The sequence below is a fragment of the Mytilus edulis genome, chromosome 13, assembly GCF_963676685.1.
Source record: "Mytilus edulis chromosome 13, xbMytEdul2.2, whole genome shotgun sequence".
Classification (NCBI taxonomy): Eukaryota; Metazoa; Mollusca; class Bivalvia; order Mytilida; family Mytilidae; genus Mytilus; species Mytilus edulis.
In genome coordinates, this window is record NC_092356.1 from 40,015,275 (window position 1) to 40,032,864 (window position 17,590).

General features: G+C 32.4%; 1 protein-coding gene and 1 long non-coding RNA gene across 2 annotated transcripts in view; one reads left to right on the forward strand and one right to left on the reverse strand.

Moving 5' to 3' along the window:
- LOC139500301 (uncharacterized) overlaps positions 1 to 17,590 on the reverse strand; it is a 43,870-nt gene that overhangs the window by 2,956 nt on the left and 23,324 nt on the right. The window contains exons 17-23 of the mRNA XM_071289045.1: positions 13,514 to 13,720; positions 10,704 to 10,865; positions 9,068 to 9,274; positions 8,606 to 8,648; positions 7,780 to 7,943; positions 7,429 to 7,602; positions 796 to 1,005 (exon numbers count right to left, since the gene is read on the reverse strand). Of these exons, the coding sequence (XP_071145146.1) occupies positions 796 to 1,005; positions 7,429 to 7,602; positions 7,780 to 7,943; positions 8,606 to 8,648; positions 9,068 to 9,274; positions 10,704 to 10,865; positions 13,514 to 13,720 (1,167 nt within the window). The remainder of the gene's footprint in view (positions 1 to 795; positions 1,006 to 7,428; positions 7,603 to 7,779; positions 7,944 to 8,605; positions 8,649 to 9,067; positions 9,275 to 10,703; positions 10,866 to 13,513; positions 13,721 to 17,590) is intronic.
- On the forward strand, positions 14,228 to 15,872 carry LOC139501028 (uncharacterized). The gene is made up of 2 exons (XR_011658438.1): positions 14,228 to 14,326; positions 15,666 to 15,872. It is a non-coding gene; the product is annotated as an uncharacterized lncRNA (long non-coding RNA).

Below are 17,590 nucleotides of genomic sequence, written 5' to 3' on the forward strand. Positions count from 1 at the left end.
CATGTGTTTGGTAAAATATGTGTGAAATAACAATACTTAATTGATAAGTTTCCATGGGGAGATAACATTTAACATTATTCTTTTGAATAACGACTTTTTGAAAGAAAAAATGTTTATCTCCACATGGAAACTTCCTACAAACATATTGTAATTTCACACATTTTTACTGAATATGAAATGTTTTAACTCGCATAATGTCTAATTCTTGTGAATATAAAAGACATTTTGAAATTATCAATTAAGTATTGTTATTTCACACATATTTTACCAAACACATGATGTTTTAATTCAAATAATGTCTGATTCTTATGAATATAGAAGACTTTTCTAAAGAAAAACTATATGAAAGCTTAGTTTGGACATTTTTATAGCATTTCACTTTTAGCATGAAAATGACTATAAAATATCTATACAAACTGATAGACTAAATTTTCACATCAACACTAATGTGGAGTTATAGTCTTATAGGGTCAAATTTTTGAATGAGTTGCAATAGTTGGATAGCAACACTGACAGTCAAGTCACTGTAAGTACCAAGTTTATGCACACTCTCACCTTTCTTATTTCAAATTTTATGGCAAAAACAACTGTCAAATGTTTGATTAAGTTGTGATTTTGGCTAATTTTTAAAACTGGTGAAGTGTTCTAGAATGTACTTTTTTAAATTTTTAAGATAGAATATTTACCTTTTTGTGAAAATAGAAATGTTTGATTTAATTAAGCAATCATCTTTTTTTAACAGGTTCTATGACATCTCTTTACACTGACACTTTTTTTTTTCATTCCAAGACTTACCCCATTGGTAATCCACCAATGATATTTCCTCTGACAATCTTTCCAGTTGTAAAATTAACATCCTATTGCAGTGGTCTATTGACAACGATACTTCCATTGTCCTACCCAAATCTTCTACATCAACACAACAGCTTACTGTGTCACATGTATCACCCAAGTAACATGTCAAATCTTCAGACAGAACTGGCAGATCTACATCACCTGTACATACTATATTAAAAGAAAGTGAATACTTCTAGAAACACTCACAATTTGATTTTTATCTAAAAATCTGCATTAAATTAATATTTACAATTGACTAAAATAGTTATAACAAGAGTGCACACACTGAAATGTCTCGACTTCTTTACTAATCATTGATTTTATGTTGATAGTCCTAAATGTAAAGCTTTATTACGACTGTCACATAAACTTAACATTAACCAAGAAAACCAAACATTGATCAATGAACCATGAAAATGATGTCAAGGTCAGATAAGCATGATAAACCATGCCAGGCAGACATGTACAGCTAACAATTCTTCCATACAACAAATATAGTTGACCTATAGCTTATAGTTTAAGAAAAACAGACCAAAACACAAAAACTTAACACTGAGCAATGAACTGTGAGAATGAGGTCAAGGTCAAATAAAAATCTGCGCGACTGACATATAGATCATAAAATATTTACATACACAAAATATTGTTGGCCTATTGCTTATTTTATTAGAAAAATAGACCAAAACTCAAAAACTTAACTTTGACCACTGAACCATGAAAATGAGGTCAAGGTCAGATGACACCTACCAGCTAGACATGTACACCTTACAATCATTCCATACACCAAATATAGTAGACAAATTGCATACAGTATAAGTAGGGACTCTGTTGGAACGTCTCGTTAAAAAACCTATATCTGCCGCAATGCATTTTTTGCATTTGCAACGTTTTTGTAACTGCAAAATAACTAACTTTTCCCTCACTGTAAAAAATAAATAAAAATAGCTTGAGAAACTACAGTTTCTGCGCTTTTCAATTCAGTAATAATCTTATATTTCAACGTGTATATTAGCTTGCAGTAAATCTTTGAACTACGATAAGAGTTGCCGTAAACGTCAGTTTTCAGCTATCGAGACAGACAAATGCTAACCCTTTCCGTTCCTCGCGCTATTTATAGAAAGGTAAACAGACAACGAAAATTGACATACAAATGCAGAAATAAACCAGGAATCTGATTTTGTAAGTATCTCGAGTAAAATTGTAGAACAAGGTAGGAAATTATTGATGTTAACGACATTTTTTTAATGTTTTTGCCAAAAATAAGTGTTATTTCTAAAAATAACGGGGGGATCCATACTTTTCCAAAATCTAGAATATTTTCTATGTAAAATCATGTTGGATATGTGTTGATCTGTTCTACATGAGCAAGGCGCGACCCTCGTAAAGATGGTATGTTTCGTCTAAGAAAAGGAGAAAAAAGATAGCCGTGAACGTTCACGACGTTACAAACCACATGAAATATTTTGTCATTGGAATTATAAATTCTGCGCTCCGTAGAAGTGTCTTCCTATTTTACAACTTTGATATCGGTGATTAACAATTATTTTTTATTTAATACTGTGTTTCAATTTCTTCATGAAGAAAACTATAGTATTATACTCTTCACACTGATAATCACTCGCTCGAAATCACTCGAGGATAACTGTTATCGACAGTGTAAAATTTCTGTTGGTTTGTAATTCAGACACATGGGTTAATTCCCTTTCCAGGTAAAACTATTGAGGCACTATGCGGGATAATAAATAAAAATAGCTTCATTCAGAGTCGGCAGGACAATTAAAGCTATATAGTTCCATTTATTTTTTAACTGCCATAATATACTTCCCAATGAACTGCATTATATATAGTTAGATGACAGAAGGCTGTAATGTTTATATTATTTGCTAGGCAAATCAGAGAAAAGAATATAATTATTTTAATTGTCAAATAACAATTTAATATTAAGTAGTATTTTTTTATTATTATTATTTTCTTGTTTGTAATTAATATGTACCGAAGGGCCCTTTAATTATTAATAGAATGATTTTTTTTATTTGATTTGTAGTTCAAATATTGTAAAAATATTTATTATAAAAAGGAAGATGGGGTATGATTGCCAATGAGACAACTCTCCCCACTAAGTTAAGAGACACAGAAATTAAAAACTATAGGTCACTGTATAGCCTTCAACAATGAGCAAAGCATCATGTACCGCAGCATAGAAAGCTATTAAGGGCATTGAAAAGACAATGTTATTAAACGAGAAAACTAACGACCTAACTTGTGTACATAATGAACAAATTCAAACATGAATGTCATAGACAAACGACAACTACTGAATAACAGGCTCCTGACTTGGGACAGGCACATACATACAGAATGTGGCGGTGTGAATATGTTAGCGGGATCATAAGTCCATTTGTTGCCATTTGATATCTATAATTTATTGAAAAATATATAATATGTCTCAATATATTTGAGTATGATAAATTATTGATAAATAAATGTGACCAAATTTACAATGGCAATTACTGGTAATCATTTGATTCCTATGTTGCATAGATTTATATTTGATGTACAACAGTGACCACCAAAATTACAAACTTATTAATTAAAAGCAGCAACCTTTCCCGTAAATACATTTAATTTAAAGAACATTTGTAAAGGAGCAAATCAAAGAAATTGCACATATGTAAATTAAAAATATGCATGACACAAACTTTATTTCTCCTTTCAATAAGTTTAAATTACCTTGAGTTCAATCGTTCCATTAGTATTAAAACCCACCCGGCATAGAAAGTGAGGTGTCTTCTGACATGTCTGACTGTGTTGGGTGTATAAATCCGCAGTAACGACCAGTGGGGATGGAGACTTAGTTTAATTATAATGCATTGGATTGAAACTGATTTGCTTTCTGAATTTAAAAAAATCCTTGCAATGACTCATGACAGCCATGTTGTTGTTCTCTAACAAGCAAACCTCGGGCCAATTGACAACATAACATCAGCATGTACTCAACCACACATGGTTAAAGCCAGGCATATAAGCAAAAAAAAATCATAATTCTACAAGGTACATGTAAATAGGATTATAAATGTCGGAAATATTTTTAGTATTTAAACATTTTTATGAAAGTAGGTTAATTAAATACATGGTTATATTGACAATGTAACATCATATCAGTTTGCAACTACGGAAAACTATACTGGAAATTGTTTTTAAATTTTGTATTCATAAGATCTAAACAGTATTTGATATATTTGTTTTGTATCCTCCTGAATATAATGAAATATCTGCCACTTGACATTAATCAACCAATCTATATATTTGATTTTCCTGAACATAATGAAATATTTGCATTCATCAACCGATCTCATATTCTTTACAAGGAAGATTCTCCTTTCTTTCTTTTTTTTAATATTATAAAATGAAAAAGAGTTTATATAGGTATAGAACAAATGGTTTTTATTTCTACTATTTTATACTTTCAGGCAATGAAACAACTACTGAGCAATAAGATGGAACTAGCTGTTTGATGGTGTTTGATGAAGGATTTTTTTTTTATTCAGACTTAATTTAGAACATTTTGAAAAATTTGTTTGTCTTGTCTTTGTACTTGTTATATAAAGCCAACGAAAAAAAACCCTCAAAATAAAGCATTGTATTCTTGATCTTTTATTATGATTTAATCTTTTCTTGGCTAACATGGCATTCACGATCTATAGATATAAGAAGATGTTGTATGAGTGCCAATGAGACAACCTTCCATCCAAGTAACAATTTGCAAAAAAGAAAAACCGTTATAGATCCAAGTACTGTCTTTAACACGGAGCCGAAGTAGGCTGACACTGAACAGTAAGCTTCAATCCCTTTAATGAATGTGACCTACAGAATTGTACTATTCGCTGGATTTGTCATAGCATGAGCAACACGATGGGTGCCACATATGGAGCAGGATATACTAACTATTCCCGAGCACCTGAGACCCCAAGTTTTTGATGGTGTTCGTGTTGCTTATTCTTTAGTTTTATATGTTGTGTCATGTGTACGATTGTTTTTCTGTTTATCTTTGACTGTTCCTCTGGTATTTTTCGCCCCTCTTCTTTAAAAGGCCCTAAAATATGACTAATATAAAACCATTTAAAATTGCATTTATATTAAATTCTTTCCTTTTGCACTGCTATAAGACCTGCTCCATTATGATGGGTTGGGGTTCAGAGGCGTCCAATTCCTAAATTCCGAGTTTACTTTTGTCCATCTCGATTTCCAGGGCCTTATTTGACAATATCTCATCTCAAAATCCCGATAAAATTACATGTTTTTATATTTTTGGAAAATACATTGATTGATGAATGTGCACTGTTCAAAGCAACCAGTCTGAGTGTCCGTTGTGCAGATTCCCTGTATCTTAAATAAGTTGTCCAGTTTGAGCTAAATAAATAAGGTAAAAAATGTTCGTCGGTTACTTGATAGTGCATTGTACACGTTATTACTCTTCATAACTCTGCAACTTTTGTTGAACTAGTCTGTAGCCAGGATACAATGTCAATAGATATAGGATGATGTGGTATGAGTGCCAAATTTTTTTTTTATATAAAGTCTATTTAGCTCTGTGTTATCGTTGATCACCGCAGTCACAGATCCAAGCGGAGGGTTCCGGGGGTTGGAACCCCCTCCTTTTTTGGATGATCAATGCATTTGAATGGGGACATATAGTTGGAATCCTCACCCCCTCCCTTGTCCTAGTTTGGGAACCCATCTTTTTAAAATTACTGGATCCGCCCCTGCATGCATGGCGAACAGTAACTGACATTATTCTGTATATAACTTTGTGGAGTGTTTTGAAACAAGATTGTGTAACGCCAAAATCAAACACATTTTTGGGGATTAAAGTCAGAAGCTTTGGGAGGGTTACTTTTATAACAATACTAATACCCGATGAATGAAAACCCTGATTTACTGGACTTATATACACATAAATCCCAGAATTAATTACATTAAATCCAAAAATCTCTATGATGATATACTTCGTTTCCGAAATCGGAAGTTACAAAAAAGTGGTCCGGACCCCCACCACCCCCCCCTTTTTTCCCTCCCCCTGTTCTCCTTTATGTTCTCCAGCTTTAAATGCTTATTTGTTTTGTCATTTCCACCAAATCAGTTATTTTTATAAACAAACTTTACGTAATAAAATAAAAATTGTACTGCTAAATATGTTCAGTTTTAGTCAAATTTATGTTTTCCAGATTTACAATCTCAATACTATTATCTCTGTTTATTTCCTTTTTTAATCATTTGAAAAAGCTGATAACGACAACATAAGCTTTAGTAAACAGAAAAAAATACTTTTAAAGACAATGTATCTAAGTTATCAACATTTTTACATTTTTTGTACATGTATATTCAGTTGGCATTAAGGATGAAGAAATTTTGGCAGAACAAAATTGTATTGTCATCAAATTCCGACACATGCTAGGGGTCAAAGGTCAAATGATTTTCTGAAATCATGTACGTTAAATTTATTCTGCCATACGGTACATTCAAATAATACATTGATATTTATTACGAAATACTCCTATAAAAATCCCACAGAGTCCCTAGTATAAGCAAAACAGACCAAAACACAAAAACTTAACTATAACCACTGAACCATGCAAATGAGGTCAAGGTCAGATGACACCTGCCAGTTGGACATGTACACCTTATAGTCCTTCCATACACCGAATATACTAGACCTATTGCTTATAGTATCTGAGATATGGACTTGACCACCAAAACTTAACCTTGTTCACCGATCCATGAAATGAGGTCGAGGTCAAGTGAAAACTGTCTGACGGGCATGAGGACCTTGCAAGGTACGCACATACCAAATATAATTATCCTACTACTTATAATAAGAGAGAACTTAACATTACAAAAAATTTTACCTTTTTTTCAAGTAGTCACTGAAACATGAAAATGAGGTCAAGGACATTGGACAAGTGACTGACGGAAAATTCGTAACATGGGGCCTCCATATACAAAGTATGAAGCATCCAGGTCTTCTACCTTCTAAAATATAAAGCTTTTTAGAAGTGAGCTAACACCGCCGCCGCCACCGGATCACTATCCCTATGTCAAGCTATCTGCAACTAAAGTCGCAGGCTCGACATCACCCTGAATCTGTAGTGGTGATTTTTTTTCAGTTAAAAATTGATAATTACATCTGTTTGGCTAAGATTAAAATTCATCCTTTGGCTGGCTTCTAATAATCAATTTGCTAACTACTATTTCTCTGACTGCTAACTCATTTCTGTGCCTATAGTCTAAAATCTATCAAGAACCATAACTCTGAAGGGCAAAAGGGAAAACCACATATATCCAACTTCACCTCAATATTGTAATCAGTAACAACATAAATAAATTTGAATAGCATTGGTTGATCAGTCAAAATGTTATTGAACAGGGAATAAAATAAAGTGCTATTTTCCAATCTATCAATGACCGTAACTCCTGAATGGTGAAAGTGAAAAAAGTCATTGCAGAACTTGACCTCCCTTTTGTCATAAGTAATTAGATATAAGAATTTGAAAAAAAATGGTTTATAAGATAAAGTAATATCCATTTACTTACATGACTTCCATCCATTGATAGATGGACTGTACAAATCACTGAAGTTGTTACATCTCATAGAAAGAAGATAGTAAGACAAACCAAGGTGTTCAAACAACTCAGATGCTGCAATACTGTCCAAACTATCATTCTTAGCAAGTCCTCTTTCATTTTTCCACTTTGATATGGAAAAATCTGTAAATAAAAGCATCCTGTTTAAAAAAATTCCACTAGAAAAAGATAAGATGGTTATAAAAAACAAACTGTACACTTTGAGAAAAACATAACACTTATAATTTTCTAACATGATTGTTCTATAGTACTTCCTTCTAAAATAAACACTTTATCTCAGAATATCATATTAAAAGATACCCTCATTGATAAATCCACCACTATTACTGCACTGTAAGATGGGTAGCATCATATTCTCCAGTATCACATAGTTCTGTTCACAGGTATCCTGACTTTCTGTACATATACTTATATTTTTCGTTATCAAATATGAATGTTCCATTTTCAGGTAGTAGATGGACAATCTAAAACATACAATATCAAATTTGACACCATGCCTAGTTCAACCTACCATATTTCTAGTAAACCATAAAATCATGCTAACAACTCCAATTTGAAATAAATTTTAACAAGAATGTGTCCATAGTACACGGATGACCTACTCACATTATTGTTTTCCATGTTCATGAAAACTTTAACCTGAAGCGGAACGAACGGACGGACGAACAGACAGATGAACAGACACACGTACAGACCATAAAACATAATGCCCCTCTACTAACGTAGTTGGGGCAATAAAAGAACACATCTTTATGAACCAAAAGCTAAAACAGGGTGATTGGAATAGATTTGAAAACATAATGCTTCCTCGACTATCCTTTGCTGTGCTTCCCCTTTTCAACAACTACTAAATTTCTAACTTAACATAAAATAGATATCAATTACATAATGCAGTTGATATATTTTTTTCACAGCAGATAGAAACATTGCAAAAGTAACTTATCAGAAAGGGTCTCTATTTTCACTCCTTGATAATAGTAACAATCTGAATTGTGCAGAATTTGTAAATTTGATTTGCTATGTAAAAAACTATCTTCAAATTTATGAAATAGCAGATAATTTTATACCAGGTATATAACCTAATTTAATCAATGAACAAAAACTATATAGTTATAAATATACATACTCAATGTTCACTATTCCTGCTAATGAGAACTTCTTGACAGTACCTAAAATTAATAGAGTACCAGTTACTTAAACAAGAATGCATATTTTTTCCTGTTAAGCAAAGCCAAACTTGTAATTTAAATTATTTTGTCAATTGATGTCATATGGCCATACCTTAAATCCTGAATGCATGTTGTGGTTCCTAGCATTGTGTATGAGTCTAATAACATTTGCACAAGGCAAACTTAAGTTAAGTTGGTTGCAAGCGAGATCATCAGAATATTTTTTTTTTTAACTAAATACAGAAGTTTGGTTCGAGTTAGAGGTTAATATCTTAGTAAAAGTCAATTGACAATAGATGACAAATGAAGATGAAAGCCAATTGATTGATTTGGAGTAGGTTAGCTTAAAAGTGTCATATTCTGTCTCCCAACTGATATTTTACCAGTTATGGTAAAGATTGGTAGAAACATTATCTTACCAAAGGAAAACTCTGTTATTGAAGTATTGTATACAAAGTCTTCAATGCCAACAGTAACAACATAAGAACATGGATCAATTAGAACTATGGTATGGAAGTCTCTGTTTAACTTGTTGGAATGGACACAACACTCAATACCAGTACATAATGCTGACAGATGACACGGAACCTCTATGGAGGGCATTGCTGGTGTGTACAATGGGCATGCTGCAAAATAGTCATAAAACAAATAAATGAAACATGAAAATACAAGACCATTATGACAAGAAATAAAATATCAGAACATATACAGGTACAGTATAGCTTTGCAACAACAACTTTGAACTTCTCATTGAAGTTTTCCTGTGGTATTTCTATGTCAATATCTACCCATTTTCTTTCTATGATCATAAAAAACAATTACTGTAAATTAAGAAATTATTGCGAGGTTTTATTATTGTGAAAAAATGTTACAGGGTTATAGTCGCAATAATTTAAACTCACATTTTGAATTTTTTTATATGAATTGAACAGGATTTTTCTCAATATTGCAAAAATTAAAATCCACAAAATGACAAAATTGTAATAGTATATGCACGCAATAATCTCTGAATTTACAGTAAACCATTTATATCATACCATCATAGATGCCAACCCCCTTTTGACACAATCAGTAACAAACTATCAAATTTTCCGTATTTTTGAAAAGTTTCCAGTAATCATTCATAAACGTGCATTTACCAATAAAAATTACTGACGAGTGGTTGCAAAGTGATGTACACTAAAATTTGTCATTTAACATGTTGTCTGTAGTATGTATTCCATTCATTAATTGTTGATGTTCTCGACTCAAACATTTTTGTTTTGTCAAGGAGAAGTAGAGAAAGGGGGAAAGCTACTTAATAAAATGCAAGTTTGCCTCTTCAGAAGTCAGTTAGTTACCCAACAATAGGTTGATAACTCCCGAGAAACCGGAAGCATTACATTGGGGTTTCCTAAATACTGGACCAGGACGGAAAAGTAATGATAAAAATCCGTGTTTTACAAAATTGAACGTCGATGATTGGGAATCCGTAACTATTCGACTTTGACCGTAATAGCGTAGTTTTTATCGCAAAATCGGAAAAACTACGGAAAAATCGTAATGGTTGGCATCTATGTACCATAATCAGTACATGCCTCTAGGTAAAGAATTTTCTTGCTGTGTTGAAGACCAATTGGTGGCCTTCTACTGTTTTCTGTGCTGTGGTCTGGTTGTTGTCTCTTGAAACATATCCTATTTCCAGTCTCAATTTTATAATTTAATAATTTTTTCCCCTTACCTTTATATTTTGAAATTTCTCATTTTCTTTTTCTTTTCTTGAATTAATAATACGACTGGAAAGAAGCCCATAAACATCAACCAAATGGAACTACCGTAAATTCTGAATATATTGTGCACATTTAAAAATGAAAGTTTAGCAATTGGGATATCAGAAGCTGTGGCCTACAAAAAACTATCAAAACTTGAAACATATCCATTCCAAATTTTAGCTAACTTATAAACATCCCAAATTTACTTCTAAATTTTTGTATTTAGCAATTTCTGAATCAAAATAATAAATTCACACAGCATTTCTATGTTTCTATTAATGTTTCTGAATCAAACTATACAAACCATTTGTGGAGGATAAGTTGTTAAACTTGGAAATATCTTCGCTACATTGATCATCTTGTAAATATGGAGCTATACCAACATCTTCAAACAGTAGGAGCTGACCATAGTCTGGCAGTGGTAAAGACATCTCTTTGGTCTGTAGCCAGTCAGCCAAGGAAAAATCTGAAAAAGGAAAAAATCTTTTTAAAAGGAATATTATTGCTTAGTACAGCTGTTATGGGTCTTTTTTTATAGTTGCACATAGTAAATAAAATTAAATGACCATAGAAACTTACATCTTATCCAATTGTCTGTTACAAAAAGACACATAAAAACAATTATTTATTCATCTTGCCATGACTAATGAGGTAAACCATGCTTACCCCTCCCCTTTCACGAGTCTGTGCCAAGCACAAAACCAGATGCTCCGCAGGGCGTAGCTTTATACGACCGCAGAGGTTGAACCCTGAATGGTTGGGGCAAGTATGGACACAACATTCAAGCTGGATTCAGCTCTAAATTTGGATTGTGATTAAAAAGTTGACACAGCATAGGTTTCTGACACAGAATGAATGTGTTCTAATGAACTTAAAATTTTTGTTTTCTCTTAGAGCAATTCACTATGCTGTTGAATATTAATCCTCTCAAAAAAATGTTTAAAGAAATTTTCTTTTTTATTTATGAAATTTCAAATGAGAAAAATTGAACCCAATTTTTTTAATCACATCCCCCTTTCCCTTATTCCAAAACTAATCTCAATTAAAATTTCTAATGGAGTTTGCAACAATAACTACTCATTTAAATACATCATAAAATATTAAGATGTAAAAAAACTGCTTGTTATCACTGAATGGTAAAGATTATTTTAATTTATCAGTTGGTAGTAAAAAGTGAATATACATTGTATATTGTATATAACAAAGATTTAAGTTGATTCTGGACAAAGAAAGATAACTCCAATTAAAAAAAAATCTTGCTATTGCACAATATTTTGCAATTAGATATTTCTTGCTTACTATTCTGGACAAAGAAAGATAACTCTAATTAAAAAAAAATTTGCTATTTCACAATATTGTGCAATTAGATATTTCTTGCCATTGCGCAATACTGTGCAATTGAAAAGACTTGCTATTGCACAATACTTAATATAATAATTTTAGATCCTGATTTGGACCAACTTGAAAACTGGGCCCATAATAAATATCTAAGTACATTTTTGGATTCAGCATATCAAAGAACCCCAAGATTTCAATTTTTGTTAAAATCAGACTAAGTTTAATTTTGGACCCTTTGGACTTTAGTGTAGACCAATTTGAAAACAGGACCAAAAATGAAGAATCTACATACACAGTTAGATTTGGTATATCAAAGAACCCCATTTATTCAATTTTTGATGAAATCAAACAAAGTTTAATTTTGGACCCCGATTTGGACCAACTTGAAAACTGGGCTAATAATCAAGAATCTAAGTACATTTTTAGATTCAGCATATCAAAGAACCTAACTGATTCATTTTTTGTCAAAATCAAACTAAGTTTAATTTTGGACCCTTTGGACCTTAATGTAGACCAATTTGAAAACGGGACCAAAAGTTAAGAATCTACATACACAGTCATGACAGTTAGATTTGGCATATCAAAGAACCCCAATTATTCAATTTTGATGAAATCAAACAAAGTTTAATTTTGGACCCTTTGGGCCCCTTATTCTGTTGGGACCAAAACTCCCAAAATCAATACCAACCTTCCTTTTATGGTCATAAACCTTGTGTTAAAATTTCATAGATTTCTATTTACTTATACTAACGTTATGGTGCGAAAACCAAGAAAAATGCTTATTTGGGTCCCTTTTTGGCCCCTAATTCCTAAACTGTTGGGACCTAAACTCCCAAAATCAATACCAACCTTCCTTTTGTAGTCATTAACATTGTGTTTAAATTTCATTGATTTCTATTTACTTAAACTAAAGTTATTGTGCGAAAACCAAGAATAATGCTTATTTGGGCCCTTTTTTGGCCCCTAATTCCTAAACTGTTGAAACCAAAACTCCCAAAATCAATCCCAACCGTTCTTTTGTGGTCATAAACCTTGTGTCAAAATTTCATAGATTTCTATTAACTTAAACTAAAGTTATAGTGCGAAAACCAAGAAAATGCTTATTTGGGCCCTTTTTGGCCCCTTATTCCTAAAATGTTGGGACCAAAACTCCCAAAACCAATACCAACCTTCCTTTTGTGGTCATAAACCTTGTGTTAAAATTTCATAGATTTCCATTCACTTTTACTTAAGTTAGAGTGCGAAAACTAAAAGTATTCGGACGCAGGACGACGACGACGACGACGCAAACGTGATAGCAATATACGACGAAAAATTTTTCAAATTTTGCGGTCGTATAAAAAGCATGTTATTTGATTGTTTTCATTGGTAAATCACAAGGTTTCGGTTTGACTATTTTGTTTTTGTTATATGTTAATAATAAGGGACCCTTGATTTTCTTTTATAATTGTTTTAAATTTTGATGTCCTTGACTTTTAGTAGCTTAATTTCACTAGTTGTGCTCATGGTTGGAAGTCATACAGGGATATGTTGCTGTTCACTGCCTAAAACATAAAGTTTTATTAAGTATACTTCCAAGTCCAGTCTCAAATGAAAATTGTGGGTATATGATGCCATTACTGTAGAATCTATACCCTAGATTTTCCTACTTGTAAACAATTACAAATTGATGTCCTAACATCTCATTACTATAAAAGCTTATTGTTTTTGAGGTTTTTTTCTTCAAAATATAGCAAAATTTTTTTTAAAACATCTAATAAAAGAAATACACATTACTTGACTGATAAAAGCTGGTATCCCATGCACACAAGGCCTTGGACAGCCAGCTGTGATTTAGTATCTGTGCAGACACATGACAAGGCTTGTTACTCTCAAAACAAACACTCATGTTTAGGCTGACTAAGTACATGCTTTCACCACTAAAATCCTCAATGCTGTAAGACAGACGCAATACACCAGCAAGCCAAAAACTTTCCTGCACTCCTTTAAAAGAACAAAAACACTAAATGTGTGAATTGTTACATGTACCAGTGGGAAAGCCACGGATCAGTTCTGCGCCTCCTTCCATATGACGTAACGGCCAAAAAATCAAGGGCGACAATCGCGATTTTTACATAGACGGCGACAGTATCGCGCCATCTCGGTAATTTGTTTACATCGTGTACGTGTGATTTTTCAAGAAATTTACTATTAAAGACAATTAAACTTGTGTCATTTCATCATTTATTAGTTATATAGGTAAGTTTTACAGGTGACTATGCTATATTTTCTTCTTAGGAGATTTTATTTTACAAGAAACAAACATCTGAAAATGGCAAGAGACGTTGTTATTTTGGAAGATAAAAATATGGCGGGTGTTTTCCGCTTCTGAAAATAACTGACACATTTGCATCCTATTGGCTATTTAAATATAAAATGACCAAAAATAGTATCTATGATGATAGGAGTCCCTAAATATTTGCATAAATACCCATCACTCCTTGTCAAATTGTAACTGAGGCTGCGAAAAGGAAGCACATAAATCGACGCCATTTTTCAACAAATTAAGGTTTCTGAGCTCACGAAATCCTACTATTATTACTTTTAATGGTTAGTAGAAAGATATGAACATTATCAATACGATAATTTATTGATCAGATCGGGTTATGGCTATATGTTTGCCTATTTTTCGATGCTGAAATCCATTAAATTCCACCAGACCACACGAAATAAACGCCCCTTTCTCAGCCCGAGACTTCAATTTTGATTAAAACTTGAATTCTGGCATGTCAATGTTAGCATTTAAATTTTAATTAAATTATTACGGTTGTGTAAAGCATTTGTGCTGATTTGTTTGGTTGTCTCGAATAGTAAAAAGGTTAATTAAATGGTTTTATATTATTATTTTTGAACCCAAAAATTGTGTGACAAAAAACAAAAACAAACAAAATAAAATTATAGGAAAAATATAACAACTACATATTAAAGTATAGTTTAACTTTATCCTAAACCTCTATCCATCATTTCTTACAGATAGTACAGGGTGAGGGTTCACAAAATAGGGAACCAGGGGTGGATACAGCCATTTTGAAAAGGAGGTTATAATTCCCTACCCAGGATAAAGGGGGGTTCCAACTAAATGTCCCCTTTCAAATGCATTGATTGTCCATAAAAAGGTGGGATTCCAATCCCGGAACCCTATCCCTGGACCCGCCACTGGGAACTATGGCTAAAAGTATAAAAAATTGGAGAACTATGACTAAAGGAACAAAGAATAGTAGAAAATTGACTGTAATAAGGAATAGAGCAAATGACATGCAAGTCAAAATAATTATGACGTCTGACAAGGCTATTTTATTTTTTATCTGGGACGCCTTCCAACGCATCCCAGAAAAAAATTATAAAATATCCTAGCCAGACGTCATATTTATTTGAACTATTGATGTGTTAATTTATATATTGAGAAAAGAGAAATGATTGACAAAAAGTATAAAAAAAATAGAGACAAATGAACATAAAGAATAAATGATAAGGTAATGGAAAACACCCCATCCAGACCCTTGTTTATCTGAACAACAGAACTATTATTTTTGCTGAATAGTGCATATAGGCATTTCCCATTTGAATGGTTTTACACTAGTAATTTTAGGGCCCTTTTTAGCTTGTTGTTCGGTGTTCAGGTAGATTAATCAATGAGTGATATATTTCTCCTAGAAGAAATTTAAAGGTCCTGGTGAATAAACTATACAGAGAACAATACCTGTTGTATTTGTTAGATGGGACAATAGAACTTACAAAAGTTTAAATGGACAGGTAACTTGCAGGTGAATCTATGGAAAACTATCATAGGGTTCGCTATAAAATATATTATAATTTCATATAACAACTGTAGAAAAAATCAAATTAGTTTCATTTGATAATATCATCTGCATATATTATATATTTTCAGATAACAATAGGAATAAGAAGAGCAGGCTTTCTATTTTGAGGATTTACATGTATGGGACAGAGGACTATTTGACTTGATTTACTTTCAACTTGGACTTTTTAACAATAATACTCTTAAATTATTTAAAATATTTTTTACGCATTTTTCATTTTAACATTATTTTTATGACTGTATTTATTTATCATTTAATAAACGTTTATTTCTAAACATTTTTATATTTTTAAATATCCAATGTGAAACACTCAACCATTTTATATTGATAAAGTGGGGTAAATGTACATGGGACAATAATGCTGTTGCAATACAATAAAACTTATTGTCATTGAAAAACCTGAGATTCATAGATGCAAAGCTAGCATATTCATAGGGGTCCCCTTTTGTGGTTGATTAAATATGGAATCAGTGGAGCGGGCCCCTCTCAAGTCAGTCAGCAGCCCCTTAGAAAAAGTTCTGGATCCGTCACTGATATCAGGCATATGACATGTAGCATTTTGTATGTACTGTAGTATTTGGGACATAAAAAATCAAAGATATAAAAAGTAAACTTGATGGTCTTTAATGATTGATTAGGTGTGAAGGACTGAAACAGAAAGGTTTTTAAATCGTTCAGTTCTCCTAGACATAGTGAGGTATCCTTGGGGTCTCTCAAATGGCCTATCATGGCGACTTTTCATTGTTTTTACTGAAGTCCCTGCACCTAAATAAATCATTTTCAGTAGTCTCTCTTTTTTCATACTTTTTTGATAAAAAGTCTTAACTAATATTCAAATTAGAAAAAAAGAAAACTGAGCAACTTGAACTCACAACATACAATTGATATCAGGTGTTCTGGAAGAGTAAGTAGATCCTGCTCCTTGTGTAGTATTAGGAATGAGATGTCCTGGTGCCCTTTTCCTATATGTAATCACATGATTTTGCAAATTATTGCAATTGTGTGCTTTTAGAATGGAGTAAAATGTGTGAAAAAGTATTATATTGCAGAAAAATCAGCACACAGATATAGGAATGGTATGATTCCGATTAAACTATAGATCATGTGTCCAAGCTTTGTTTTCATGTAGATTGGTGTGAAATAAAAATGTGGGTCAACCGGTCAAGCATTAATATCAATGCAACAAAACAGGATCACCAACATCAGAGCGAGACTTTCATATGCCAATTTCATAGTAGACCTTAGAAGTGATGCAGCATTTTGTTAATGCTTTAAATGTTCATATAGCTCTAACATGTATTAAGAATTGGATGTACTAGGCATTGGGCATTCCTATTGAATGTTAATCTCAAGTTCTCAAGAGTTAAACATGCCCCAGGGCCCAGACACACTCAAACAAGAATGGTTAGTGTACACCATGTTAATTTTTTGCTTGATATGCATATAAGAACAGGACAGACATTTATAAACATGTGTGAGTGTCAACTTCCAACTTGCTTAGTTTTTTTTATATAAACAACAAGAACGAAGACTAAAAATCAAGTGAACATTATTGATGCATCAGATTAATATTTGTTGATTGGTACTTTTTTAAATTGACAAGTTGATTTCAGATTAATATTTACTGAATCAAAGAATGACATTACCCTAAAAAATGGCTTAAAACAAAGATTAACTGAGTGCTTACACTTTGCACTTGCGTAGGCTTTTTATCCAGACAAGTCGATAACTTTTGACTTACCCTTTACTGAAAATTTTGAAAAGTTGGGGAAAAAAAGGGGGGTACTTCCAGACAACTGAAGTCATTTATATGGACACATTCGTTCATAGATTAACCCAGTTTCAATGTACTACATACATCTGTTACATACTGCAGCATAATTAAATTACTACAGAAAATGTAATACGAGGAGTTTGAGCAACATGAAAAACATCAACAAATGACGGTGTAAAGACTTCAACCCATCATCATTTTTAAGTAAAATATATTTAA